A 27,112-nucleotide genomic window follows, 5' to 3' on the forward strand; every position below is an offset into this window, starting at 1 on the left:
GTGAGGCTGCTGTCTTCAGTGCTGGGAATCACCTAGCTTGCTCTTGCGAGTTGGCTGAGAAGGGGGCCTGTGATCCGGCTGGCACAGGCAGGAGCTCTTTTTTAGGAGTCGTGCCCCCTTCCTCTGATCTGCAGATCCCCAAACATACGAAATGAAAAATCAACAATTATTCTCCATAGGACATAATCATCTTAATCTAAAACGTTTTGCCTTTAGTTTGTAAATTCTTGACACTTCCAGCAGTCTTTCTGTTGCCGGCTTTGCGGTGAACTTACTCTTACTGTATTTCAAAATAGATTAAAAGGCCCTAATGTCTGCAGATAACACTTCTTACTTATAAGTAGTTAACTGAGCTGCGACAGTAATGGTAATTAGGCCACATGGCTTGCTTATAGCTTAATAAGTTCCTGCTTACAAAGTATTCAGTGTGTTAACCCTTTATGTTATTTTGATAAATGTAGGTCCAGATTACAGAGATTGCTGACACTTCATGGTTTTTATTTCATTAATGTTTTAACAATATTATGTTTAGAAGACTTGTTAGTTGGTATGCATTGATTAATTTGTCACAGTTAATATCTCTTAAATTCTGCAAGATTGCTCATCTTTGCTGGTCAGTCTTCCATTGTATTTAAAATGTGCTGTTTTACTGCAGTTTCTCTTTTGTAGTTAAACAATTTTAGTTTTAAATAATTAACTACATATATTTTACTGCTTTTGTCTTCATGTGACTTGCTAATAGGGAACTCCATTTAAATAACAACCTGTTACGAGTTCTACCATTTGAGCTGGGAAAACTGTTTCAGTTACAGACATTGGGTTTGAAAGGTATGAATTTTATTTTTTGTCTTGCCCATTTTTCATTTTATCTCATTCCTCAGCAGTCATCACTTTTAAGTTGATATTTAATAAATAAAAGTACAGTCTAGACCGGAATTGACATACCAAACTTCTGAAACTGTGTTGTTCTCTGGACTTTTCCACATTTGTCTAGACTACATTTCTACTTGAGAACAAGTTTGCTCCTTAGAGAAAGTTGAACTGACTTTACCAAGTCTGCTTTTTGATGGTTCTACAAATCTAAGACTTTATCATATCATTGACTTGTTTTTTTTGTTTTCCCCAACCCACTGCTCAAATTATTCTAATACAAAGAGAGAATCTCTTCTTTTCAGTAATGCAGTGTTATGAGCTAAGCTTCCCAGTCACCAGCTTTTAAAACAAATCTTTGAGTTCTCTCTCTTTCTCACAAATACTTTTCAGGCAACCCACTTACACAGGATATTCTGAATCTCTATCAGGAACCAGATGGAACAAGAAGGCTACTGAATTATTTGCTTGATAACTTGGCAGGTACTGCAAAAAGAAGTAAGTGGTGACTTTCTAACAGACATATTTGTGCCATTTAAAATAAATATTATTATCTCATATATTTATTTTCGTCTTAATAGTTTCAACAGAACAACCACCTCCTAGATCTTGGATTATGTTGCAAGAACCTGACAGAACAAGACCAACAGGTAGCATATATTTGATCTCTCATCTGAAACGGGTGAACTTTTCAGTTACATTGTCTGAGCCATTTTCTTCTGATTTCTTTTCTACATAACATATATCAACTTTGTATTGGTGTAGAAGTTCCAGAAGACAAATTGCATATGTGTTTCGAATTAGAAACATTTTGGTGATATTTCATGCTTTTTATTCTCTAAATTGGTTTTTAATAATATTAGAATTACACTAGTTCAGTGGCTCCCAAACTTCTCCTTGGAAGTTTGGGAAACACTATGTCTCTGCGGGGGCGGGGAGAGGGCAGCGACTAGGATTACGCTGCTGCTGGTACAGAGGGGAGATTTTTTCACTTCTGCCTGTGCCAGCCTTGGACGGTGGGGCCACAGGAAGCCCCGCAGATGCCTCCACAAGGATACCCAAATCTTAGAAATGTTAAAAATAGATCTAAAACCACTTCCAGTTTTCGTTTGTGAAACTGGAAGTGGTTTCCAGTCACTGTTCTAAGGTTTGGAGCCCTGCAGAGGTAAGTGAAACCTCCCCCTGAGGCTGGCACAAGCAGAGGTAAGTGAAAAAAACCTCCTCTCGGTACCCAGAAGTGGCTTGATCCTGGGGATTGCATCACTGCCTTCCCCCCTTAAAGGCCAGGGACAAGTGCTTCCCAGGCTGGTACGTAACAACCCACCAGTTTGGGAACCATTGCAGTAGTTCTTATACGCTGTTAGAACTTCAAGAATTGCTCTGTCAGATAATCGTTCTGTTTATCTGACAGAGCAATTCTACTTCTTTGAAGAAAACTAGCATTATTTTTAAGTGATTTTCCTATATGTGTATTCATTGGATTGCCCTGAAAATGCAATTACCTTTTTAAAAACAACTTAAAACACTGCTATCGATATATTACCAGTTGCAGCAATTAAATTTAAATAGATCAGAAGTGGAAATGGAAATAAACCAGGAAGATCCCATTTCTTATTTAGAACCTGATCCTATGCATGTTTACCTGCAATTTCTTGCCCTATAGGAGAGTATCTATGGTAGTTATTGGCAGACTCTGTGTTGCAGAGACACTACATCAGGGCTTTTCAGACTAGCGCGTCGCCCCAGCCTGTGGGCCCTGGCCTCTGCCACCTTAAGGGGCTGGGGCAACCTGGAGGCAGATATGAGGCAGTGGTGTGACCCCCAGGATTGCGCCACTCAGGGGGCTGCAAGGGCTTGGGTGCACTTACCCAAGCCTCCTGCAGCCCCCCGGGGTGCAGGGAGCCCAGCGCGACCTTCTGCAGGGCTCCCTGCAGCTGTGAAAGTGAAAGAGGAGCGATCGTGCCCCGCCTCCAAGTGGAGTGTAGTCGCTCTGCTTTCACTTTCCCCGAGTTTGAAAACCACTGCACTACATGAATATGCTGTTCTAAAAGCTCAACTGTTCAGCTGCACATTGGAGGGAACAGTTTTAGATTTGCTTGCTTTTCAGTTTATTGATCAGAATAGTGACACACACAGAAATTTGTCTAACTGTAAGTCAAACTCTTGTTCTACAGCCCTGTTTTCTGTCATGTGTTACAATGTCCTCTGTGATAAATATGCTACTCGGCAGCTATATGGTTATTGCCCATCCTGGGCGTTGAACTGGGAATACAGGAAAAAGGCTATTATGCAGGAGATCTTAAGCTGCAATGCTGACATCATAAGTCTTCAGGTAAGAAATTATTTTATGTATGCAATCATTTTAAAATGTTTAAACCTTTTAAGCATAGACAATATCTTTCAGTGTGCAAGGTGCTATGGAACTCTATGTGGTGTGCTTTTCTGCCTGTGTTTCTGAAACAGGAGCAACTGCTCTGTTTGGACGTGTTTCCAATAAGGCAGTTGAATGGAGAAAGAAAAGGATGCTTATAAGAAGTATAGGCTTGTCTCTTCACTCCCAGCATTGAAAGGCTCCTACTTGCACTTCCTGATTGATCATTACCGTTTTGCAACTCACTCGCTTTCCCGTCTGTTAGAAGGATGGGTTACGTAGCTGCAGATGATGTGCCAAATGAGCAGATGCAGTGAAAACAATCATAGACCTTCTCTGCCAGAGATTACATGGGCCTTGCAGCAGGAAGCCCGAATTAGGGTCAACTCTGCAGGCCAGTGTACATGTCACAAAGCCAGAGAAATTCTGCTTTGTGTTAAACATTGTAACTTGTGGTGTTTTGAGAGCCCAAGGTGGGCAACTATATATAAAAACTGTAATCTAAAAGGTCCAGCATCAGTGCTGTTAAAATGGAACATTATATAGATTTTTTAACTATTCCCTTGTTTCCTCCATTTTCCTTGATGGCCTTCATTGTCTCCCTTCCATTCTTGCTTGGAACTAGTAGTTTCTTGCATATTGATCAGTTGCAATGCCCTCCCTCCATTTTTGATAGTGTTTTTTTTAGGATTGTTGTAGGATACCAATAGATCTGGTATGATCTTCCAAGAGATCACAATCTGATCTTTGTGATGTACTATGTCACTAGTATTTTAGCAGTGTATAGATGTTAAGATGTTCTAGGATTCCTTAACGAAACTGGGGTTTGGCGCTCCCAGGTTTATGGACAGGTTTTCAACTAAGTGTGGATTTTTACAGGTACTTCTGGTGGAAGTCTTATATTTTGGCTTTTTGTTCTATTCAGATTCAGTTACAGGAGACTTTTATCAGCTGGCAGGGTGTCGTGTAAATAGCTGGCTTGCTTGAGTCATCGGGAGCTACTTGCTTTGCAGGGATCTTAATATGGCTAATTTTGTTCATTCCTACTCTATATTGTAGTTGTGGTGAATTTCACAGCAATTTAACATTGTGAATTATATATCCTACTGTTAGAAAGCTTAGATCAGCTTCTATGGGCTCCCAGTGAGCTCTCATCCTCATGCTGATTGGCTCTACATCCACCTGGCTTTAGCAGTGCTGGGGCACCAAATGATGCCAGGCTGTTAGCTAGGCCTAATTCACTGGAAGTTGTCCAGAACTCTCACATAGAAGCAAGATATTCTATATAAAGAGGCCTGCTGTATCTGGATGGGAGACAACTAGGAGCCCCCAGGTAAGAGGCTCTAAGCTTTCTAAGGATGAATAAGCATAAAAATGTATATTTCTGCCTCTGCTTTTTTCTACTTTGTTTCTTTTCTCTCTCTGCCCTTCCTTAAATAATCTCATTTAAAGCTCTGTTTTAAAATGATATTTGGGAAGGGCTTTAACTTTAGAGAGAATGTTGTTTTCTTTAGCTGCATTGAATATTTGGTGCTCAGCTAACTGCATCCTCTCTTACGTTACAGGAGGTTGAAACTGAACAGTACTACAGTTTTTTCTTAGCAGAATTGAAGGAACGTGGGTACAATGGATTCTTCAGTCCAAAATCTAGAGCTAGGACAATGTCTGAACAAGAAAGAAAGCATGTTGATGGTTGTGCAATATTTTTCAAGACAGAAAAGTAAGCTAAGACTCATTCCTTGGTTACAGTCAATTAAGTTGCATAGCAACATCAGTTTTGGATTTTTTTCACCCATAATAAAAATTGGAGGCATTCACATAGTTCTGTCAGCCATTTTACATTATAAATTTTTACAAAGAACATAGTAATGTTCCCTGCCTTCAGAACTGGATAATTTGAGTATTGAAATTAATCCCTTATTACAGAGCCATTATAAAAAGTGAGTCATACTCGGCGAATATGAAGAAATCTAAGATCTTCTATTTTCATAGTAGGGAACTTTTGATAGTTTGAAGTGGTTAGAATGGTATAATTTTCCATATCTGTTGAAATATATAGATGAATTTTTAAAATTATCCTTAAAGGTCTATATATCTGAGTGGTGTACCTTTTTGATGATGAACATTCATTATACATATAGACATACATATAGACATTATAACATATAGACAACGAGGAAAAAAACTGTTGAGATGGTCTGTAAGATAACCACACTGTAATGGTGGAGTGCAACTGCGCATCTTGCATGGTACAGAGAGGTAGTATAGTGGCTAAGGGCGCAATCCTATTCTGCGCTGGAACAGGCAGCTAAGAGGCCTGTGCTGTATCCAGTTCAGGATAGTGGCCATAAATGGCTCAGCCAGAGGCAAGGGGAAACATTTCCACTTACCTCCGGGTAAGGACCGCTGGCCCCTGTGGGTCTGAAGCCACTCTGTTCTCCCTCTCTTCTCCCCAGCCCCACTTGCCCCCGGGGCTGCCAACTGCCCGCCCTCCCCACCCAGGAACACCTCCCCCTGCCTACCTTTACTGCTTGCATTGGCCCTGGGGGGCTGACACAAGCCTCGGCAAGGAAGCTGCCACAGAGGCTGGATTCAGCCTCAATGTGTCGACACATCTCTGTGTGCCGATGCAGCTTCCTCCTGAGGAGGCCCAAATGTGCCTTACAACATGTTTGCGACCCTCCTGAGCCAGAGCAAGGGACTTGCACTGGCCCAACTCATTTCCAGGATTGCACCCTAAGTCTGTGAATCAAGAAGTCCTTGATTTGAATCCTCAGCTATGAATGTCCTTAGGCCAGTATTTCTCAAACTGTGGGTCAGGATTGACCAGGTGGGTCGCAAGCCAATTTCAGGTGGGTCATACTACCAGGGTATGTGACTGCATTTGGGGAAATGGTACACATCTGTACTTTTAACAGGCTACTACGTATGCTTTTAACAATGATAGTACATGACCATAGTACATGGGACTTATCAGGGCCTCTGAGACAAATTTTATCAGGGGGTACAAAGTTTCTTTTGGGCCCCTTCCCAAAGAGGGAGGGGTTGAAACAGAGTGGGGGGTGGTGATGGGGCTGGGCAGAATGGGGGCAAAACAGGCAGGGGGAAAGTGGCAACAGCCAGAATAGGCTTTGGAGCCCAGGTCTACCAGTCTTCCCAGTGCAGAGCTCAGGTCTACCTGCCTACCCAGTGTTAGCAGCTAGAGACAGTAATATGGAAAACCAAACACACTCTAAGTTTCTCTAATATCTTTCAAACATAGAAAATAAATGCAGGAGATTAGTGTCATTGTACTTAGGCTTACACTAGAATGGAAAGTGTCCTGTGTACACCAAAACTGACTTCAGCAGTAGCTGCAGCTGTGTCACTGAGCTCCTATATATTCCTTCATGGTTAGCAGTTCTACAAGCCAAAGAGCTACTGTAGAAGATCAGTTTTCTCCCAAATGTGACTTTTAAAGAAATATATGCATTCCTGGGCCTGGCTTATAGCAGTAATCACCGCCACGAGCCCACAGTAATATTCCCAGCATCCCATGTGGGCAGTGAGTCTGAGTGAGACTGGAGAACGTAAGACCCCAGGAAATATCTGGGCCCCCTCCTTTGGCTCCAGGGCCCCCTTTCTGACCCTGGGCCTGGGTACAAATTACCCCCTTTCCCACCTGTCCTAGGCCCTGGGACTTACTCCTGGATAAGTGTGGATAGGATTGCAACCTAGGATTGCTAAAAATTTTCCTGCTTAATGATGTCACTTTCGGTGATGACATCACTTCCAGTAAGTCCTGACAGATTCTCATTCAAAAAAGTGGGTCCTGGTGCTAAATGTGTGAGACTCACTGCCTTAGGCAAATGCTCATCTCTTAGCCTCAGCCTTTACCTCTTTGTGCCCTGCAGTGTTCAGTCTTACAAGATTGTTTTACCAAGTTAATGTATGTTTACAACTCTTTGAATTGCTTGTGTTCTCTCTCTATAAGTAGTATTAGTCCAGCCCTTGCTAAAATTGAATGTAATTAAAGTATTGGAATATGCCTGTGATTTTTCAAATGAATCATAATAGGGAGACTGGCATATTTGCAAAGTAGATATATCATTTATTTCTATATAAGAAATGCCTCAATGTCAACTGTTTTGTGTTACAAGTATTTAGTGTGCATGCCCACCAAATATGCATTTGAGCATGTTTGCAAATTGACATAATGTCTAATTTTAAAAATCATACAGATTAAGGTGGCAATTCTCTTGAACATAGTGGGACTTCTGAGTAAATATGCTTCAGATAATGCTGTGAAGTAAATGCAGACCACCATTTCTTAAACTTAACATTGTGCAAAGAACTTTGCATTTCCTTGCTTGATCAGAAATCCTGCTTTTAATAGTTGGTTTACCACAGGATTCACTTACCGATCACTTGGCCATTGTATTCTCAGTAGAGTTAATTATATTACTTGCATATTTCTCACATGCCAGTGGTGCAGATATATTGATATAGCACTCTTGCGTAAGTAGAATACATAGAGCATACTTGGATAACATTGAAAAATAAAGTGCTGTAAGCAGTTCTGATTTATAAGAGGTTTTTTTTTAAGGTTCACTTTGGTTCAAAAGCATACTGTTGAATTTAATCAACTGGCTATGGCAAACTCAGAAGGATCTGAAGCAATGCTGAACAGAGTAATGACAAAAGATAACATTGGAGTTGCTGTGTTGCTAGAGCTACGAAAGGAATTAATAGAAATGTCATGTAAGTATTTGTTAACCCAGTTCTTAACTGTACTCTATTGCAATCATATGTATGCACACACAGCATCCTTTGTTTCCTAGGAGAAGAGAACTAAGAATCATTACTTCCTTCATTGTGTTATAATTAGGAACTCAAGTTAATGAGTTAACTTAATAATGAGAATTATTACGCCTCATTCTCATTAATATTCTCATACTCATTAATATTTAATATTAATATTAAAATTAATATTCTCATACCTTCATTCTCGCTTCTTTGTAAAGGAGAAATGATAGAAGGAAGTAAAGAACCAGCCCTTCCTGATCCTCCCAAGTGACTTGGCACTCAAAATCATTCCACCCAAAAGAACAAACCTTCAACTTGTACGCCCAAAGAAAAGTGTTATGCCTATTTCAGTTGGTGACTCGGAGACCCATATTTATTGGTCAGGACAAAGCTGTCCTTCTGATTTAGTACAGTGCAAAAGACTCTGAAGGTCTTTCTGCAAAATGCAGAGTAACCCCTCCCAGGTTGTTGAAATATGAATGCCTTTCTCCCAGCACAAATGCAGGTTTGTCTACCACTTGAATAGCAGTAGGATGCAATGTAGGCATCCTGCCCCAAACCACAAACTGACTTCTGTGCAAAATGTTGTACATTTGCTTGACTACCAATAATATATCCTTCCAGTTGAACAAAGAACTCATTTCTGATACAGTGCTTAAAGAAAGGTTAAGAGGCTCAAAGGGGGGATGGATAAAGGACGGAGATTCTTGAGACTTGAAAAGGATGTATTCTGTCTTCACTGTTGATTCCCTCCCCCACCCATACTTCCCTGTTGCCCAGGGTTCTTACCTTTCCCTTCTGCTGTTGTAGCATTTGCACTTTGTAGTCGTAGCCCAATGTGGATAACACTGTCTCCAATAAGCTAATTCTGTTTGTGCCATTTCCTCAGTTAAATAAACTTTTCTGCAGTTGGTTACTGACAATGGGATGGATCCCAAGTGTTTGCATGAAGGCCCTCCATAGTCACAAGCTCCTTCACAAGTCACAAGAGGGGGAGTTGTCCTCTGCAAGGCCCCTTGTCTGAGTGCAACTCTGCGTCTGCTTATAGAAATTCAACCATGGCGCACTTAGATTTACAGACTGCAGAACCCTTCTGTTTACATGCCTTAAATGATTTGTGGGAGATAAACAATGGCTGGCTGGTATTGCAGTACTCTGTACAACTGAGTGTGTCTGCATTTTATGTGTGTGGAGCATACCAAATTTTATATTCAGTAGTATCAACTCTTCAAAATAAACTTGTATATAGTCTGGGCAGGAGGTCTGGTCTAGAGGGTAGAGCCTCCATTTGCCTGAAGATTAACATCCACAAGGTCGCCAGTTCGAGGCCACCGGCACCGTGCGACCTTGAAGCAGCTGGCAAGCTGCAGCTGAGCTGTTCCATCTGCTCGGAGCGTGGGAGGATGGAGGCCAGAATGTTAAACCAGATCGGATTGAAACACCTGAATGTAGTGGTTCTTGAAAGAAAGAACCTTCTTTCAATTTGTAAAAATCCCTGCATGGATTTAATAAGCCTGCCTATGTAAACCGCCTTGAATAAAGTCTTGAATAAAGACCAAGAAAGGTGGTATATAAATACTGTATATTATTATTATTATTATTATTATTATTATTATTATTATTATTATTATTATTATTACTATTAGTCGATCACTGAAGCTGTTTGTCAACATGTCAGTAATATAATGAAACCACCAGAGGGAGCACAGAACCCTATTTTGTTTTTCAATCATAAAATGGCTGATTGAATGGGGGGAGAAATCTTGGATTTGTGAAATTAAGATTAATTACCACTCTCTCCTGAGAAATATTTTAAAAGCATTTTTCAGTAGCAGAACCTATGCAGTCAACGTTTATTTCTGCCACTTGCAATTTAACAACTTCTCTTTTCCATTATAGCTGGCAAGCCACATCCTGGAATGGACAAACAGCTAGTTCTTGTAGCAAATGCACACATGCACTGGGACCCAGAGTATTCTGATGTGAAGCTAGTTCAGACCATGATGTTCCTTTCTGAGGTAAAGAACATCATTGACAAGGCTTCTCGTAGTCTCAAAGCTGGTGCTTCAGGAGAACATGCAACCATTCCTCTTGTTCTGTGTGCAGATCTAAATTCTCTACCAGATTCCGGTAAGCCCAGTCATATTCCACTTCTATAACTGCTCTTCAACTTAGACAGTTTTTAGTATGCTGAAATTTATGGGGACTATACTTGCTGAGGTATGTTCAAGAAATTAAAGTATAAGAGCACAATGGATAAAAGTTGATAGTAAAGAAAATCAGAAACAAGTACCTAAGTGATGCTAAATTCTGATCTGTGAATAACACTTGGCAAGTAAAATGAATGAAATATCTTTAATGGCTAGACAGAGCTGTGAACCAGAAAATCAGCAACTTCACTTTTAGTATGAACTCAACAAGGCATTTTCTTAGCATCATTTGAAATACAGGGATAATAAAACAGACCCAGCTTTTTAAAGAGTGTTTTTAAGGATTTCTAATATAATGTACAAGCTGGGACCTGCAACAAAATGTTGCAGTGTATCACTAGCTCCTAAGTGATTTGTGTTTTTTTTTTAATTAATTGGACATTGAGAGAAGCTGATGCGTGTTCTACCTTTTTGTATAGTTTTTTACTATCTTGTCCTTCCAATGTTTTTTCTCTACAATCTGACCCTTGCTATTCTTCCTTTCTAGTCTTTTTTCCCTTATGTCTCTTTCTAGTTCTTGTTCTCCTCTTGTATCTGATTGAAATGTTTTCATTCATTTTTTTTCTTGAATTCTTGTCTCTGTACTTACTGTTACTTTATACTGTACCATCAGCATACCCAACACTTAACAAAAGGCCACCACATCCCTGCTCATATGTTGTGAGCACCTTTGGACAGAGTCCTGCCTTCTCTTCTTCAGTAAAATGCTAGACACACTGATGGTGCAGTATAAATGAAGAATGAGAAGTTTACAAGGGAGAAGGCGAAGGAAATGATGCCAGGGGACTAATATGTGATTATTTTAATGTACACATACTTTGACTTAAGTTGCAGTAAAGGTACCGGGGCTAATTGTACCAAAGGCTTTACAAAAAATGTAGGTTTTGAAGAGGGATTTTAAGGGTTAAAAACAGGGCATTCTTCAGATAAGTAGGTTGAGGCATAAGAGGGCAACAAGGGAGAAGTGCAGAGTCACTTAAAGGAGCAGGACCGTTTTGGGGATCTGGTTGAGTAGAGTTGGAAGAATGAAAATCAGTCTAGACCATGGTGGGATACAAAAGCAGCAGAGTAAGGATTTCTGAGACTTGGAGAGCTTAGAAGCTTCTCCCTCCCCTGTGTATCTCCAATCTTTATTTTTTGTTTTCATCTCTGTCTTTCAGTTTTGACCACAGACCCCATCTCATTTGCACAGTTTCTCAGTTTATTCCTTTTCTTTCTACTTACCAGGTTTTTGGTTTCTTCATGAATGTTGTGGGTGGTGATACCGCTTTTAGGAATGGAAACGTGGTGGCTTTAACCCTTGGAATTCTGAGGCAGCAAATAGAACATTTGAGGTGGACAGTAGTGCTCATCTAGAATGTAAACTTGCTTCCTTTAATTCTTGCTTTCCAGGGACTGTTCTTAGTAACAGGAAAGAGGCACGGTGTTTGGATGGCTTTGTGGGTTTTTTTAACTATTATTTTTAAGAAGGTATTTAAACCCTGCAAACCTCTGAATCATGGTAAATGTTCGGTACTTTTCATGTGTCTTTAGGTGGCCTGCAGTCTGATCAGCGCAGACGGGTAGTGCTTTGAACACTCTCCAGTGGTATCAGTAGACTGAATTAATTGGTCTTAGATTCATAAGTATTTAGTCCACCACTGTGCCTGTACTAAAATCTACTTACACCTAAATAATCCCTGATAAACTTATGCATGATGGGGGTGTGGGGGTGTAGATTGAACATATATGATTGGAACTGTGCATCTTCCTTGGGCCATTTGGATGATTCTACAATGGACGGCAATATTACAAAAGATGGACAACGTGCTTACTATGGTGTGTGTGTGTGTCCTTTTATTTTTCCTTCACTGTAGGAGTGGTTGAATATTTAAGCACTGGCGGGGTGGAAACAAACCATAAAGATTTTAAGGAACTGAGATATAATGAAAGTCTCACTAACTTCAGTTGTAATGGGAAAAATGGCACCACCAATGGAAGGATTACTCATGGTTTCAAGTTGAAGAGTGCCTATGAGAACGGCCTCATGCCTTATACAAATTACACATTTGATTTCAAGGTGAGAGTCTTCGTCATCTGAAATGTTCCTGCTGTTTTGTCCCCTTGGGGTTTACTTAGCATAGTCTTATAAACTGGAACTAGAAATGCCAGATAAATTGTGAAGAGGGTGAAGGATCAGATCTTTGCCAGTGAAATAGGTTTTGGAAGCGCTTTGAGGAGAGGAAAGAAGCGTAATGGTCAGAGAGGAAGCTCTCCAATGCATTAAGAAGTAGCACTACTTTACTGTTTAAAGGGACTGTAGCCGTGGCAAAGTAGTCTCTGGAAGGTAGTGATAAGGTGAGAGGTTCCTGAACTCTAGGAAGGTTTCTAGAGGAAGTATTTTCTCCTTTGAAATTTAAAGGGGTTGTACATGGGTCTCAGTAGCTCAGCCTGGGAGGGTTTATGGCAGTTGCTTACTTTTGAAAAGATACTTACAGTTTTCTTTCTTTTAGGGTATTATTGACTACATCTTTTACTCCAAACCTCAGCTCAACATTCTTGGCATCCTGGGACCTTTGGATCATCATTGGCTAATAGAGAACAATATAAGCGGCTGTCCACACCCGCTTATCCCTTCTGACCACTTCTCACTTTTTGCACAACTGGAGCTGATGCTGCCTTTCCTGCCCCCGGTAAATGGAATCCATCTGCCTAGCAGGAGGTAGTCAAGTACATTTTAGAGGGCAACCTCAGTCTAATTTGTAAAATTGTAAAATCTGAATATAAAGGAGTGAGGTATGGCCAACAGGGATCTTTCTTAATGATCTTAATTTTAAATCTAATTATTTGATAAAGAAATAGTAAAAGCCAGGTGCTATCAGACACACAATTCTGAGCCCAACATGCTTTATATACTGTTAGAGAGAGATTGGTGCACTGCCACCTTGCTTAGATTTGTTACAAGCAATCTGTTCGTTCTTTCCAATGTAATATTTCATGCCTTGAAAATAGGGAATTACTATAATAAATTCTCTTTGCACAGATATCTGTAGCACTACTTTTTTGAGGCCAGTAGTAAAACATCAAAAGACCATTCTTCCATACTTCACTCCCTTCTTTTTCAGACTTGTTTGTTTGTAAAATATAGAATTTGAATTTAGCCTTGATTGATTGTATATGAACAACAGAAAACCTGATTTATGAGATTTTGTACTTTAAAAAAAAATCAGATTTGGAAAATGATTGTATTGTAAACTAAGGCTAAATTTTTATCTGTTTCATGTGTTATAAAGGCCAGCTTGTAAAAGAAGTTGCACCAGGCTTTCTCTGCTAATGATTTGCACTGTTAGGGTTTTCAGCCCTTATGTACTACTTCATTTTTTCTTTAAATTGAGAACTCTGCTTTTTGTTTTCTAAATTTGTAAAATCGTAGCAAACTTCTTCAACTTGGTTAACATGAGTGCATGTCCTTTTATTTTTTAAACAAAGGCATAAACTTGTTCTCGGAACAGATAAGCTAAGCAGTGACTGGTTAGGCTTTTGTGGATTGATAGCCATTTTCAGTATATACATTCTAATATTTCCTCTCCAAAGTGAAACTGCAGAACATTGTGTATGGCTTCTTAGTTTCTGTGTTGAAGTCACTTTTCCCTATCTCCACTGTGCCTGCTTAATTTTGTTCTCAGTTAGCACTGCCTGTGCATGCAGAGAGAACCTGTGCACCCTCTTTTATTTTTTTAAATAATGTTAGCATTTTGTGAAAATTTTATGAAGATACTTTTGTATAAGCTGTGGCATCTATTTTTTCCTTTGTGAAGCGTTGAATATCACTTTTTGAACATGTTCAGATTGTGGGTACACCAATTCTAAGCTTCTGATACCCATCACACTGCTTCTTTCAGTGTCATTGCACAATGCTGTTTGTGTTTATTTTTTCCCCACTGAATACTATCATGTGAATCCTTCAGTTTAAGCAGATTCTTCAGTCATTCCTCAGTCATCATTCCTTGAAGATAAAGTGTACCATCTTCTGTTTGATGAAGCAGTGTAACTAGAGATGCGTTTTCAGTACAGGTTCCCTAGACAACACTTCAGATCATACATTAAAAAAGTGACCAAGTCCTATTCTAATGTGTCAAGCAAAGCTCAAGTTGTAGTGTGCCCTCATAGTGCCATTGGTGTTTGAAAGCCAAGTACAATGTTCCCACACATTTGTTCTAAAAGGGAGATTCTATTTAATTCTTAGCTAACAATCCTTCCATAATACATCTATTTCCTATTTAGAGAGAGAACTTGGTCAAGTTGCTTTTGTTTCAACTGCAGGCAGAGAAACAAAAGCTCACTCTTTGAGTTGAGAAATTCTGAATATAATGAATTTTTAAAAATAAAATGAATCTTAGTAATAATGATTGAAAATTTTATAAAGAGGAATCTATCAGCACTTACAAGTGCTTAACCATTTTGTTTTAAAAGAGAACAATAAATTTGCAACAAGTTCATGTTTAATAAACGAGTGTTTTAAAATTTCACTAGTAAAAGTCCAGATCTTGAATCCTTGTCTAGGACCTGATTTTTCTTTTGTTATTTGTTTTTTTAGTTGTGCAAACACCAAACGTGTCCAGTTTATAATCAGTACATCGGAATGCTGGTAATAATTGATGTAGTAGATTCAATGAGTAGCGTTGCTTTTTCTGTTCTTGTTTTTTGGGTTTTGGGGTTATTTTGTAAAAGTGTGAATAAAAGGTGTTTTACTCATGTTTCCTTAACAATGTGTTGGTAATGTGCATCATGACAATTTTCAATGGCAATTTACCTTGTCAAATTCAGCAACCTATTTTTGTTTCCTGATGATCTGGATTATTTAATAGTATGTCCAGAAAGCTTTATGGAAGGGAAGCACTTATTCATTTTATATTTCTTAGAAGGGGTTAATTTTTCCTTTTAAGCTGGAGCTTGAGTGCACTTGGTATATCCTAAAGGTTTAAGCTTTACACACGTTTTCACCTTTATTTGTTTGGTCTTAAATATACATAAATATATATATATATATATATATGAATTTTTGGCAGCACATTAAAGGTTTTGGCCCATTCAAGGAAAGGACTCTGTTCTTGCCTGGACATGTTGCAATCTGTGGGCAGTTCAAATTACTTTTCCACTTTGGGAATAATAATCTTGAAGTAGGAGAGCTCAGAAAAACAGATTCCCTTTGACTTCTGTCAGATTCTGCAGCAGTGAATTGAAATTAACTCATAGGAAATACTCTGAATCCTTGCGGAATGGTATAAGTTGTTTCAAGTGTGTCTGACAGTTCATATCAGAAAAGTAATACTTTTATAAAGTTTCCTGCATCAAATTCAGACATTTCATAAACAAATGCAATAAACTTGTCTGTCTTCACAAAATGCTAATTTCCAGTAACCCTAACTTTATTTACTTAAGGTGGCTTTTGATGTTGCCATAATATATGTTCAGTGTTTCTTATTAATATAATCACATGATATTTAAAAAACGAAACCAAGCATAGAGTATTGCTCAGCATGAGAGGTCCTTCTCCCCCCCTGTTTAATCCAGCTCAGTGTCAAGGGATGATTACATGCTGCAAAACACAACTGCAGCCTACCATATTTCTGGTTGTAAATTCTCATGCAAAGCTATATAAATATATATATGCATAAATTCAATTATGGTGGAACTTAAGTGGGAAATAAGTATAAAATATTAGGGTTTCTGAATTTTTAAGATGGTGGCCAAGAGAAATCTCTTGGAAATGGGTGTAATTATTTTGTCCCTTCTTTGTGGGTTTAAAACACTTAAGTCTCAACTGTAAGCTTAACCGTTCAGTATGCAGGTTTGCAGTCATTGCTATGACCTCCGATGAGATTATACAAATTTTTTGCTGTGGGTTAAATGTAGATAATTAGGTTCTAGTGTCAAGTTCTTACTTCATCCATGGGGCACGACTTAAAGAGAAAATAATTGCACTACCATTTCCAGTGGAATTAATCACACTGCAAATATTGCAAGTCATCAAATTTACTGCTTACGTAGTGAGTCTTTCTTTTCTTTTCTTTTCCATTCAGCCTGACACAGTATATGTTAACTCCTACTATACTTTTTGGTTGTGTAAGCTTTTTTAAAATGTAGGTATCTTGGTATGTTTAAGTAGTGTCTAAAATTTAGAATACCTAGTCTTTATTCACAGTACTTCTGTATAACGTGTAATGCACTGGACTAACTCTTGTTTACCATATGTGTAACAAAAAACAAACAAACCAGCACATCATCTGCACTAAGCTCAAAGAATGTTGCATTTGTCTATAGGCAGCTCTTCAATAAGATAAATGGGAAATTTGAATATGGTCTGATGGTAAACAAGGGCTTTTACTGTTCTCTTCAGTGGAACTTTCTTCTTGGTCAAATTTTAACTAGCTAGTATTATATTTATATACAGGGTTGTCTTTTTTTCTTTACCAATGTATTTTCCTACTCATAGCTGACCAATAAATTCAATATCTGTTTCAAATCTCTTTTGAAGTCTAATTTTCCTGTTTCAACTATGCTGTAAATATACTTGAACAACAAATACGGCCCCTTCTTGACTGCTCTTAACCTGGTAAACTCCCTGTCCAAAGGGGCATCTCTTGCGGTTGGATCCAAGTTCAAAGTAAGACTGTATGTGTAAAGCCATTTATGTCCTATTCACTTGTCTTATGGAGAATTTATAACAGCAATGGAGATGACTGACCCTCTTCCCACAGGGTAATACTTTCCCAGGATGAGTTTAAACGGCGAACTCATTACAGTATGTCACTGTAAGCCTCACAACATCCTCCTAATGCATATGTTACACCAGGGAAAGGCATGGCTCCTGGAAAGTAACTAGCACACATCTGGAACAGGTGTGGTGCAATCTATTCTGTTATCCCAGGAGCTCTCCTAATGGACCACTTAGGCTTTTTCAAAGATCAGCTTGATGGAGAAGAGAGAGTTCCACAATTAGAAACTGCATTGTTGAGGAAATCTAAAGTATAAATTTCTGCTTAGAAGCATATTTAAATTCAGGTATTCACTGGCTCTGCGTTTGCTTTTTGAAATCTTAAAATTAGTTGCTCCATTTCTTGCTTGTGGCTTCTAAAAACAAATTAAGTGCACAATACTTCACTATAACTATTTCCTAGTGTCAACACAGGTTGAGAAATGTGAGAAAATTGGTCTACCGATTTGGTTCTTCCTCCTTCAAGATATTTTATCCGTGGACAGCCTTATATCTAATGTTTACAGCAGTTATGGAATCATTATCCTACCCTTCCTGAAGGCACTTAATGGTTGGTGTCTTAAAGCAAAATATTTTCCAGAAACTAATAAACCATTTTAGTTGAGTGGTATACAAACACTCAGTTCTGATGACCTGCCTAAACATAATTAAGAAGTCAAGCCATAGTTTGAGCTTTCAAATGCATAACAGACAAACTATGGTTTAGAGTATGGAAGGGAAGCACTGTCTGCTGTCCGCTTTTATTTTCCATTTGCTCAGCACCTATCATCACAAGTTCACTCCTGTCTCCACTGGGCAGAAACTTCTTGAGATGGAGCTACAGTTATAATTGGTCTGTCAGTGGATAGTAAATTCAGGTGTAATGGCAAATGCAGCACAAACTAATTTGATTCCCTTCATAAGCCATTGTGTGTTTGAGCTGACAGGTTCTGGCTTAAAAATATTTGTGGGTTGGCAAGATATCTGAATGCAGTCTTAGCTGTTGTCTTACCTATTGCTGTATGGGTTAGAGCCTAAATGTATAAACAGCAGTGAGCTGTTCTGTTCAAGGTGGTTACTTAAAGACATTTGGTGCACTTGGGGTGGGTAAGTTGATGGACAAAGACCACTATTGTGGACTCAATAGTGGAGTAGCTCTGAAACCACAGTTTGTATGATTCTCCAAGTTGTCCTCTTATGTTTGCAAATTTCCTTTATTGACAGCATAATACCTTGACTGTGTTCTTTAGTGCTGCTAAAAAGAAGTGGTTAATTGAGGGCATCTCAAACAGTTTGAGTTAACTTGTGAACAGCATTTGCAACAGATTCATTACATTAGAGAAGCATTTGGGGCACTACCTAGCCAAAGTTACAAATTACAGCTTTCTCAAGTTGAAATCATTGGGGTTTAAAAGGCTCAGCTTTGGCCTGGAATGTTCACTGCTGCTTTTGATTGTTGTTTGCTTCGTGTTTTCCCAGAACATATTATGAAGAATTAAGTAGTCTGACTGTCTTCAGTTACCAGGGAATATGATGAGGAGGCAAAAATTGTAGAGACGGGAATGTCTAAAAGAGTTTAGACACAAGTCAAGCTCATTGGTACAGCATACACTTTGCTGGAAAACATCTTGAATTCAGTGCCTAGTCTCTCTTTAAAGGATGTAGAATGGGAGGACTGAGGAAAGCTTCTACCTGACCTGAGGACTTCAGAAATGTTTTCAGTGATCATGCTGTTGGAGTTCATAGTCAGATGTAGGCAGCTTGTAATACACATCATGAATCAATCCAACTTCAAAGTTCTCAGGCTTGTATTCTAATCCCAGTTGGTTCCCCTTCCTCTCTCCTTCACGTTTCGAATGCTCTAAGTGGCCTACGTACCAGGGACACTGGAAAATGAGACTTTCCCCAGGGCTACCGAGTTCCTATTACGGAAAGCCTGTTTCAAGGATCCTCCTGCCTGAAATGCCGTGGAGTGTCTTTAGCATATGCAAGGATAGCATAAGAACATCCGGCCTCAGGTATCCTGGGAAAACCATTTTTCTATTACTGTCATTGTAACTGTTCTAGGCACCCAAATTCCAGGTAGCTGTGAAGAAGACAGCAGGGCAGAGTTCTGGAACCAAGTTGACCTGAAAAAGCAGCTCTGTCAAAGTATTGATCTTCAATGTATTCTTAGCACTTGTCTTACTAGCAGCATGCTGGTCTGCCGTAAGTACTTTTCATCCTATTGGGCCTGTTAGTTAACTAAATTGCTTGACAATAAGTTGAACTGGGATTCTCCCCCCATAAGACTAGTGACAAGATTATTTTTTAAGAGCTTACTTTATCTTCTAGAATTAGGCCACTGTTTCCATATCACCAGCTGCCTCTGAAAGTTGGAAGCCTTTAGTTAGAAAGGTGTTTGGGACATTGTATGAGTGGTGGCCTGTGCTCTTTTTCTCTTTTGAAACTCTGTGCCCCATAATTACTAATAATTCTCTTCCTGCCACAGCATTGGTACAGACATTACCCTAACAATTTTGGGGGAAGGTGTTCAGGAATAGAGCCCTTTTTACCTGTGTGATCATACTGTTCCATATGAAGGAGCATTCAGTCATGCAACTCCCTGCCTGCAGCTTGAAGTGAAATAGCCTAGAAACACAGAATGGTCATCTCAGGGAACACTGGGCTGTTGGCTTGCTTTCACTGCCTCTGATGGTTTTGGGCAGGCCTCAGGTATTGCCACAAGGAGTTGAAAGAGCGTGAGAAGCATCTGGCATTATTTGAATAGTCTGATTGAGAAAGTGACTCCAGTCGGCCTACTGCAGTGTGAAGCCCAGATCTGTATTTTTTTTAAAGCTATCTAGAGCAGTGTTTCTCAACCAGTGGTATGGGTACCACCAGTGGTACTAGAGGTAGTATCTGGTGGTACTTGCATGACCCCTAGAACCCGCTGCATGGTGACAAGACCAGGAACATAACACAGTAAACAGCAGTAGGAGGCTCCAAATAATTCTTTTCTGTACTTAAAAAAGACCTCCCATCCACCCTGAGCATCTCATTGGTGGTGGTTGCTTCACATCTTGCCTCCCAACCCAGAAGTAACTGGCAATGATGTCATCGCCAGTTACATCCGGTGTTACTTTGAATAGGTGGACCATGTAAAATGGTATGGTGAACGACAAATGCTGAGAAACTGATCTAGAGATATATCAATGCAAAATGTTACAATGCCACTAGATGGCACAATTGATAAACACATTTGATACATGAGAAAACAAGCTTTCAATTTCTATTGGCACCTGTGTTCTAGAGCTCGTTGGTAGAGGTTTCCATTTTCATTTGTAGAAATACCATAAATAGCCTTCTGTTAATCTACCCCATATTGATCTTTGTGTTTCTAGTATTAGTAACTACTTTTAATCACAGGTTCATATTTTGGTTTTTTCAGGCTTGTACTGTATTGCATCCCTTGTTACTTTGCAGATGATTCATTGGATCTCTTTCTGGGTCTCCTTTTCACTGTGAAGAAGTATAGCACTATACACTATGTAAAAATGCATTCATGTTGAAGCTATGAACAGATCTCTGAAAGATGGTTTGTATTTGTGTGCCCACACAAGCCTTCTGAAAATGACCTGGCAATTGCATGTGAAATGAGCCATCCTGTGCTGTTCGCCATACGGTGAAGAAATTTCATGATGTCTTGATCATGGATCCTTTGTGAAAAAGTGCACTTTCGTGGGCAGAAATCATAATTTGCCAGCAACATCCGTTGGTAGGCTTCCTCACAATGGAAACCCTACCCAGGTTATGAATCCCTCAGGTTCATTGATGGCTTCCATAAGCAAACCCTAAATATTTGTAGCATTCAGGTTGTTTTACTGCTCCTTTATTACCTTCCACAGCAATGACCCTGTGGAGCAATGGCGTTTCCATGCACTTTGCACATTCAGGGCTTGGCCCTCAGTAGATAATACAGGTGGAGCTTGTTTATCCGCGAATTTTTCATCTGACTCCACGTGGGTTCCCAGGACCTGCATTGAACCAGACTCCACCTGAACCCTGTGCCCAGAACTGTGCTCCATTCCCCTCTGGAGGGCTTTCTGAAGCCCACAGAGGCAGCGCATGTCCACCCACTGTCTCTGCAGGCTTCAGAATGGCCTGGAGATATAAGGCATTCTGAGGCCTGGCAAAGCCATCCAGGGATCCCCTTCTCTGGTCTCCTTCAGAGGGAGAAAGGGGCAGAAAATCACAGACTTAATTATCCAGAATTTTCGGTATCAGCAAGGGGTTCCAGGACTGATCCTTCGCAGATGCCGAGGCCCCACCTGTAATTAAAGCAGCACCGAGAAGGATATGAAATCAGCATGTTTACATGTTTACAGGCACTGAAATACACAACTTTGGGCCCAATCCTATGCTTGACTACTCAGAAGTACCTTGTTTTATAGTCAGTGTGGCTTACTCCCAGGTCAGTGTAGCTAGGATTGCAAACTTCTACTAACCTTTTACTGTTGAGTTGTGCAATTGCATTTCATGGCTAAAGCAGCCTGAACAGAAAGACAATTAACACATAGTTGAGCTTATTCTGGCATAACTGTTTAGTAAGGGGAGCAGCTGACTGCTCAGGGCTGGGAAAATTAGTTTTCTCAGAAGTCACTGGTGCTTTCTCCCCTTCAGAGGAGCACATGTTGCTAAGAGCACTCAAAGTTCACTCTGGAATCTCTTAGCGGTTAATGAGGGCCAGTAGAGATTGCATCCAAGTGTGTGTTGTCATCCAATGGTTCCCTCCAAATTTGAGATGCTGACAAAATTCTCAGCTAATGGCCTGGTAATATGCACTTCACTGCCCCTTGTGATTTGTTTTCCACTATGAGTGGGTTATGTTAACCCTGAAACTTTTTATTCCAAGTTTGTTGGGCTGATATCCCACTCCTTGTGCTTGTGTGGAAAGCATTAGTTAGATCAGAGATTGATAGCTAGTACTGGTAAGTGCTCAGGACTTTAATCCTCCACTTCTGTTGCTGCAGAGCAGAATTACCTTTGCTGTCCTTGCTGCTGTGTCATACTGCTAGTTTGTATCATCTACTAAAAGGCTTAGATCTTTTTCACATGTACTGCTGCCTAGGCAAGTATCCCCAATCTTATATTTGTGCTTCTGATTTTTCCTACCCAAATGCAGAACCTTACATTTATCCTTGTTGAAGTTCATTTGGTTGCACTTGGTTAACTTTCCATCCTGTCGAGGTAGTCTTGACTTGATCCTGAGGTAACCATGCTGTCCCTTAGTAATCAGTGCCCTTCTTTCTAAATGCTCACAGAAGACCCCCCCCCCAATGATGTGCTCCAGCATCTTTTCAGGTATAGACTTCAAGCTGAGATAGTCCTGACATTCATGATGCACAATGAACATGAGTGTTGCATTTGGACAGTGTGCTGCTACCTATCTTCTCTCACACTACAATTCCCCCCCAAAGCACCGCAAGAATGCAAACAAACCAAAATACTAGAATTTAGAATTCTCTGATTTTTTTTTTTCCTGTAAGTAATTGCACAAGTGGCAGGGGAGAATATTTGTGTTTGTTAGCTGCAAAAAAAAAAAACTTGTGTTTTTAACACAAGTTAAATTTGTTAAATTTGTGTTTGTTAGCTGCAAAAAAAAAACACCAAAACTTTTTACTTATGAAAAACATTGTAGCCATTTTGACCCTTCCAGACATTTGAATTGCATTCAGTTCTCAAGAGCAGCACTGTTTTTCAAATGTGATGAAACACATGTATGTGTTTTTCACATGCCATGTGAATGCCATGTATTCATGGGAATGCCATAAGAACATAAGAACATAAGAACAGCCCCACTGGATCAGGCCATAGGCCCATCTAGTCCAGCTTCCTGTATCTCACAGCGGCCCACCAAATGCCCCAGGGAGCACACCAGATAACAAGAGACCTCGTCCTGGTGCTCTCCCCTACATCTGGCATTCTGACTTAACCCATTCCTAAAATCAGGAGGTTGCGCATACACATCATGGCTTGTACCCCATAATGGATTTTTCCTCCAAAAACTTGTCCAATCCCCTTTTAAAGGCGTCTAGGCTAGACGCCAGCACCACATCCTGTGGCAAGGAGTTCCACAGACTGACCACGCGCTGAGTAAAGAAATATTTTCTTTTGTCTGTCCTAACCCGCCCAACACTCAATTTTAGTGGATGTCCCCTGGTTCTGGTATTATGTGAGAGTGTAAAGAGCATCTCCCTATCCACTCTGTCCATCCCCTGCATAATTTTGTATGTCTCAATCATGTCCCCCCTCAAGCGTCTCTTTTCTAGGCTGAAGAGGCCCAAACGCCGTAGCCTTTCCTCATAAGGAAGGTGCCCCAGCCCCGTAATCAGCTTAGTCGCTCTCTTTTGCACCTTTTCCATTTCCACTATGTCTTTTTTGAGATGCGGCGACCAGAACTGGACACAATACTCCAGGTGTGGCCTTACCATCGATTTGTACAACGGCATTATAATATTAGCCGTTTTGTTCTCAATACCCTTCCTAATGATCCCAAGCATAGAATTGGCCTTCTTCACTGCCGCCGCACATTGGGTCGACACTTTCATCGACCTGTCCACCACCACCCCAAGATCTCTCTCCTGATCTGTCACAGACAGCTCAGAACCCATCAGCCTATATCTAAAGTTTTGATTTTTTGCCCCAATGTGCATGACTTTACACTTACTGACATTGAAGCGCATCTGCCATTTTGCTGCCCATTCTGCCAGTCTGGAGAGATCCTTCTGGAGCTCCTCACAATCACTTCTGGTCTTTACCACTCGGAAAAGTTTGGTGTCGTCTGCAAACTTAGCCACTTCACTGCTCAACCCTGTCTCCAGGTCATTTATGAAGAGGTTGAAAAGCACCGGTCCCAGGACAGATCCTTGGGGCACACCACTTTTCACCTCTCTCCATTGTGAAAATTGCCCATTGACACCCACTCGCTGCTTCCTGGCCTCCAACCAGTTCTCAATCCACGAGAGGACCTGTCCTCTAATTCCCTGACTGTGGAGTTTTTTCAGTAGCCTTTGGTGAGGGACCGTGTCAAATGCCTTCTGAAAGTCCAGATATATAATGTCCACGGGTTCTCCCACATCCACATGCCTGTTGACCTTTTCAAAGAATTCTATAAGGTTTGTGAGGCAAGACTTACCCTTACAGAAGCCATGCTGACTCTCCCTCAGCAAGGCCTGTTCGTCTATGTGTTTTGAGATCCTATCTTTGATGAGGCATTCCACCATCTTACCCGGTATGGATGTTAGGCTGACCGGCCTATAGTTTCCCGGGTCCCCCCTCTTTCCCTTTTTAAAAATAGGCGTGACATTTGCTATCCTCCAATCTTCTGGTACCGTGGCTGTTTTGAGGGACAAGTTGCATACCTTAGTCAAGAGATCTGCAACTTCATTCTTCAATTCCTTAATAACCCTTGGGTGTATGCCATCAGGGCCCGGTGACTTATTGATCTTTAATTTATCAATGAGGTCTGAAACATCTTCTCTTTTAACCTCTATCTGACTTAACTCCTCGGTTAGGAGGGGCCGTTCGGGCAGCGGTATCTGCCCGAGGTCTTCTGCCGTGAAGACAGACGCAAAGAACTCATTTAATTTCTCTGCCATCTCTAAGTCTCCTTTTATCTCCCCTTTCCCTCCCTCACCATCCAGAGGGCCAACCGCTTCTCTGGCGGGTTTCCTGCTTCTAACATATTTGAAGAAGCTTTTATTATTCCCCTTAATGTTGCTGGCCATGCGTTCCTCATAGTCTCGCTTGGCCTCCCCTATCACCTTCTTACATTTCTTTTGCCACAGTTTATGTTCCTTTTTATTCTCTTCATTAGGGCAAGACTTCCATTTACGGAAGGAAGCTTCCTTGCCCTTCACAGCCTCTCTAACTTGGCTGGTTAGCCATGCGGGCACTCTCCTGGATTTAGTGGAACCCTTCTTTCTTTGCGGTATACACCTCTGCTGGGCCTCTATTACTGTTGTTTTAAGCAGCCTCCATGCACTCTGGAGAGACTGGACTCTTTTTACCCTCCCTTTCAACCTCCTTCTAACCAGCCTCCTCATTTGAGGGAAGTCCGCCCGTCGGAAGTCAAGGGTTTTTGTTAGAGATTTGCCTGGTATTCTTCCCCCAACGTGCACATCAAAACGGATCGCAGCATGATCACTGTTCCCCAATGGCTCAGTAACGTTTACATCTCTAACCAGGTCCTGCGTACCGCACAAAATTAAATCCAGAGTCACCTGTCCTCTGGTGGGCTCCTTGACTAGCTGATCTAAGCCACAGTCATTTAGCACGTCAAGAAATCCGGTTTCCTTATCGTGACCAGAACACAGATTGACCCAGTCAATATGAGGATAATTGAAGTCCCCCATGATTACAACCCTGTCCTTCCTTGTCACCTCCCTGATCTGTTTCCTCATTTCAAGGTCCCCATCAGATTTCTGGTCTGGAGGACGATAGCACGCCCCCAGTATTACATTGCTGCACAAGCCTGGTAATTTAACCCACAGAGATTCTACGGTGGAGTCGGACCCACCTTCAATCTCTACTTTGCTGGATTCTATCCCTTCCTTAACATAAAGGGCCACCCCACCCCCAACACGCCCCTGCCTGTCCCTCCTGTAGAGTTTATAGCCCGGGATTGCGGTATCCCACTGATTCTCCGCATTCCACCAGGTTTCCGTTATGCCCACTATGTCAATATTTTCCCTTGTCACCAGACATTCCAGTTCTCCCACCTTTGCTCGTAGACTTCGGGCATTCGCATAAAAGCATTTATACACGGAATGCCCCAGGATGGGCTGCTTATTTGCTCCTTTGTCCCCGCATCCTCTCATTGTGCCAAACCGTCTATCACATCCCTTCACCCTACCTTTCCCAATTTCTTCTCCTACCCTGCCTTTGTCTTGTTGTTCTCTAACCTCCCCATCCTCATCCCATAGGGATGAGGAGTCCCGAACCGGATGCCCCTCGGCTCCTGTCGGCCTTCCCCCAGGGATCAGTTTAAAAGCTGCTCTGCCACCTTTTTAATGTTATGCGCCAGCAGTCTGGTTCCATTCTGGTTCAAATGGAGCCCGTCCCTCTTGTACAGGCCCCGCTTGTCCCAAAACGTTCCCCAGTGCCTAACGAATCTAAACCCCTCCTCCCTACACCACCGTCTCATCCACGCATTGAGACCCCTGATCTCCGCCTGCCTAGCTGGCCCTGCGCGTGGAACAGGTAGCACTTCAGAGAACGCTACCTTTGAGGTCCTGGCTTTCAGCTTCCTGCCTAAAAGCCTAAATTTGGCCTCCAGGACCTCCCAGCTACACTTACCCACGTCGTTGGTGCCGACATGCACCACAGCCGCTTCCTCTCCCCCAGCACTGTCTACTAGCCTGTCTAGACGAGAAGTGATGTCCGCAACCTTCGCACCAGGCAGGCAAGTCACCATGCGGTCCTCACATCCGTCGCAAACCCCCCTCTCTATGTTTCTAATAATCGAATCCCCCACTACAAGAAGCCCCCGACCCCCCTCCCGCCGAGGAGTATCCCGAGTGCGCTCGGATACGGGCCCATCCCCTGGAGAAGGGATCCCCCCTAGGGGATTGTTTCCCTCCTCTCCAGGATAACGTCCTCCAGTCCCGAGACTTCCCACCCGGGCAGCCGAGGAGCTGCACGCCTGAGGTTGGGACGAAGCCTGATCGTCCCCGGAAGTCTCCCCACGGTCCTCCTCTGGCTGCCTGCGCTTCTCCAGGTCGGCCACCAAGGCTTCAAGGGAGCAGACGCGTTCCCTGAGAGCCTGGAGCTCCTTGCACCGAGGACACACCCATGACTTATGCCCCAGAGGCATATAATCATACATGTGGCACTCGATGCAGAACACTGGATAGCCCCCACCCTGCTGCTGGCTGTCTGACTGCATAGCTTTTTTGTTGTTGTTGTTGTTGTTGTTTTATTTAGGGGTCCTTTTAAAAACCGTACACTGGATAGCAGCCCTCTTCTCAAGGGAAGAGGAAGGGCAGTGTATGGGGCCCTGGCCTCCTCGCCCTGCTGCTGAACTCGCCCAGATGCTAAACTCTTGTGCCTTACCTGGCACTTAGTTCCCAGAGGCACTGGGTTCCCAGAGGCCACACG

The 27,112-nt window shown here is 41.4% G+C and overlaps 1 protein-coding gene across 6 annotated transcripts in view; it reads left to right on the forward strand.

Annotated features, from left to right (window-relative positions):
• CNOT6 (CCR4-NOT transcription complex subunit 6) overlaps positions 1-16,745 on the forward strand; it is a 51,930-nt gene extending 35,185 nt beyond the window's left edge. For 5 of the 6 annotated variants that reach the window (XM_066615028.1, XM_066615029.1, XM_066615030.1 and 2 more), the window contains 9 exons: positions 743-828; positions 1,264-1,368; positions 1,452-1,520; positions 3,045-3,202; positions 4,807-4,961; positions 7,827-7,981; positions 9,926-10,156; positions 12,093-12,295; positions 12,729-16,745. In XM_066615028.1, the coding sequence (XP_066471125.1) occupies positions 743-828; positions 1,264-1,368; positions 1,452-1,520; positions 3,045-3,202; positions 4,807-4,961; positions 7,827-7,981; positions 9,926-10,156; positions 12,093-12,295; positions 12,729-12,941 (1,375 nt within the window). In that variant the 3' untranslated portion in view covers positions 12,942-16,745. Of the gene's footprint in view, positions 1-742; positions 829-1,263; positions 1,369-1,451; positions 1,521-3,044; positions 3,203-4,806; positions 4,962-7,826; positions 7,982-9,925; positions 10,157-11,769; positions 12,296-12,728 lie in introns of those variants that run through there. The other variant, XM_066615033.1, reaches the window with a different exon arrangement.
• Positions 16,746-27,112: the final 10,367 nt, after the last annotated feature.

Source organism: Tiliqua scincoides, chromosome 2, assembly GCF_035046505.1.
Source record: "Tiliqua scincoides isolate rTilSci1 chromosome 2, rTilSci1.hap2, whole genome shotgun sequence".
Taxonomy (NCBI): Eukaryota; Metazoa; Chordata; class Lepidosauria; order Squamata; family Scincidae; genus Tiliqua; species Tiliqua scincoides.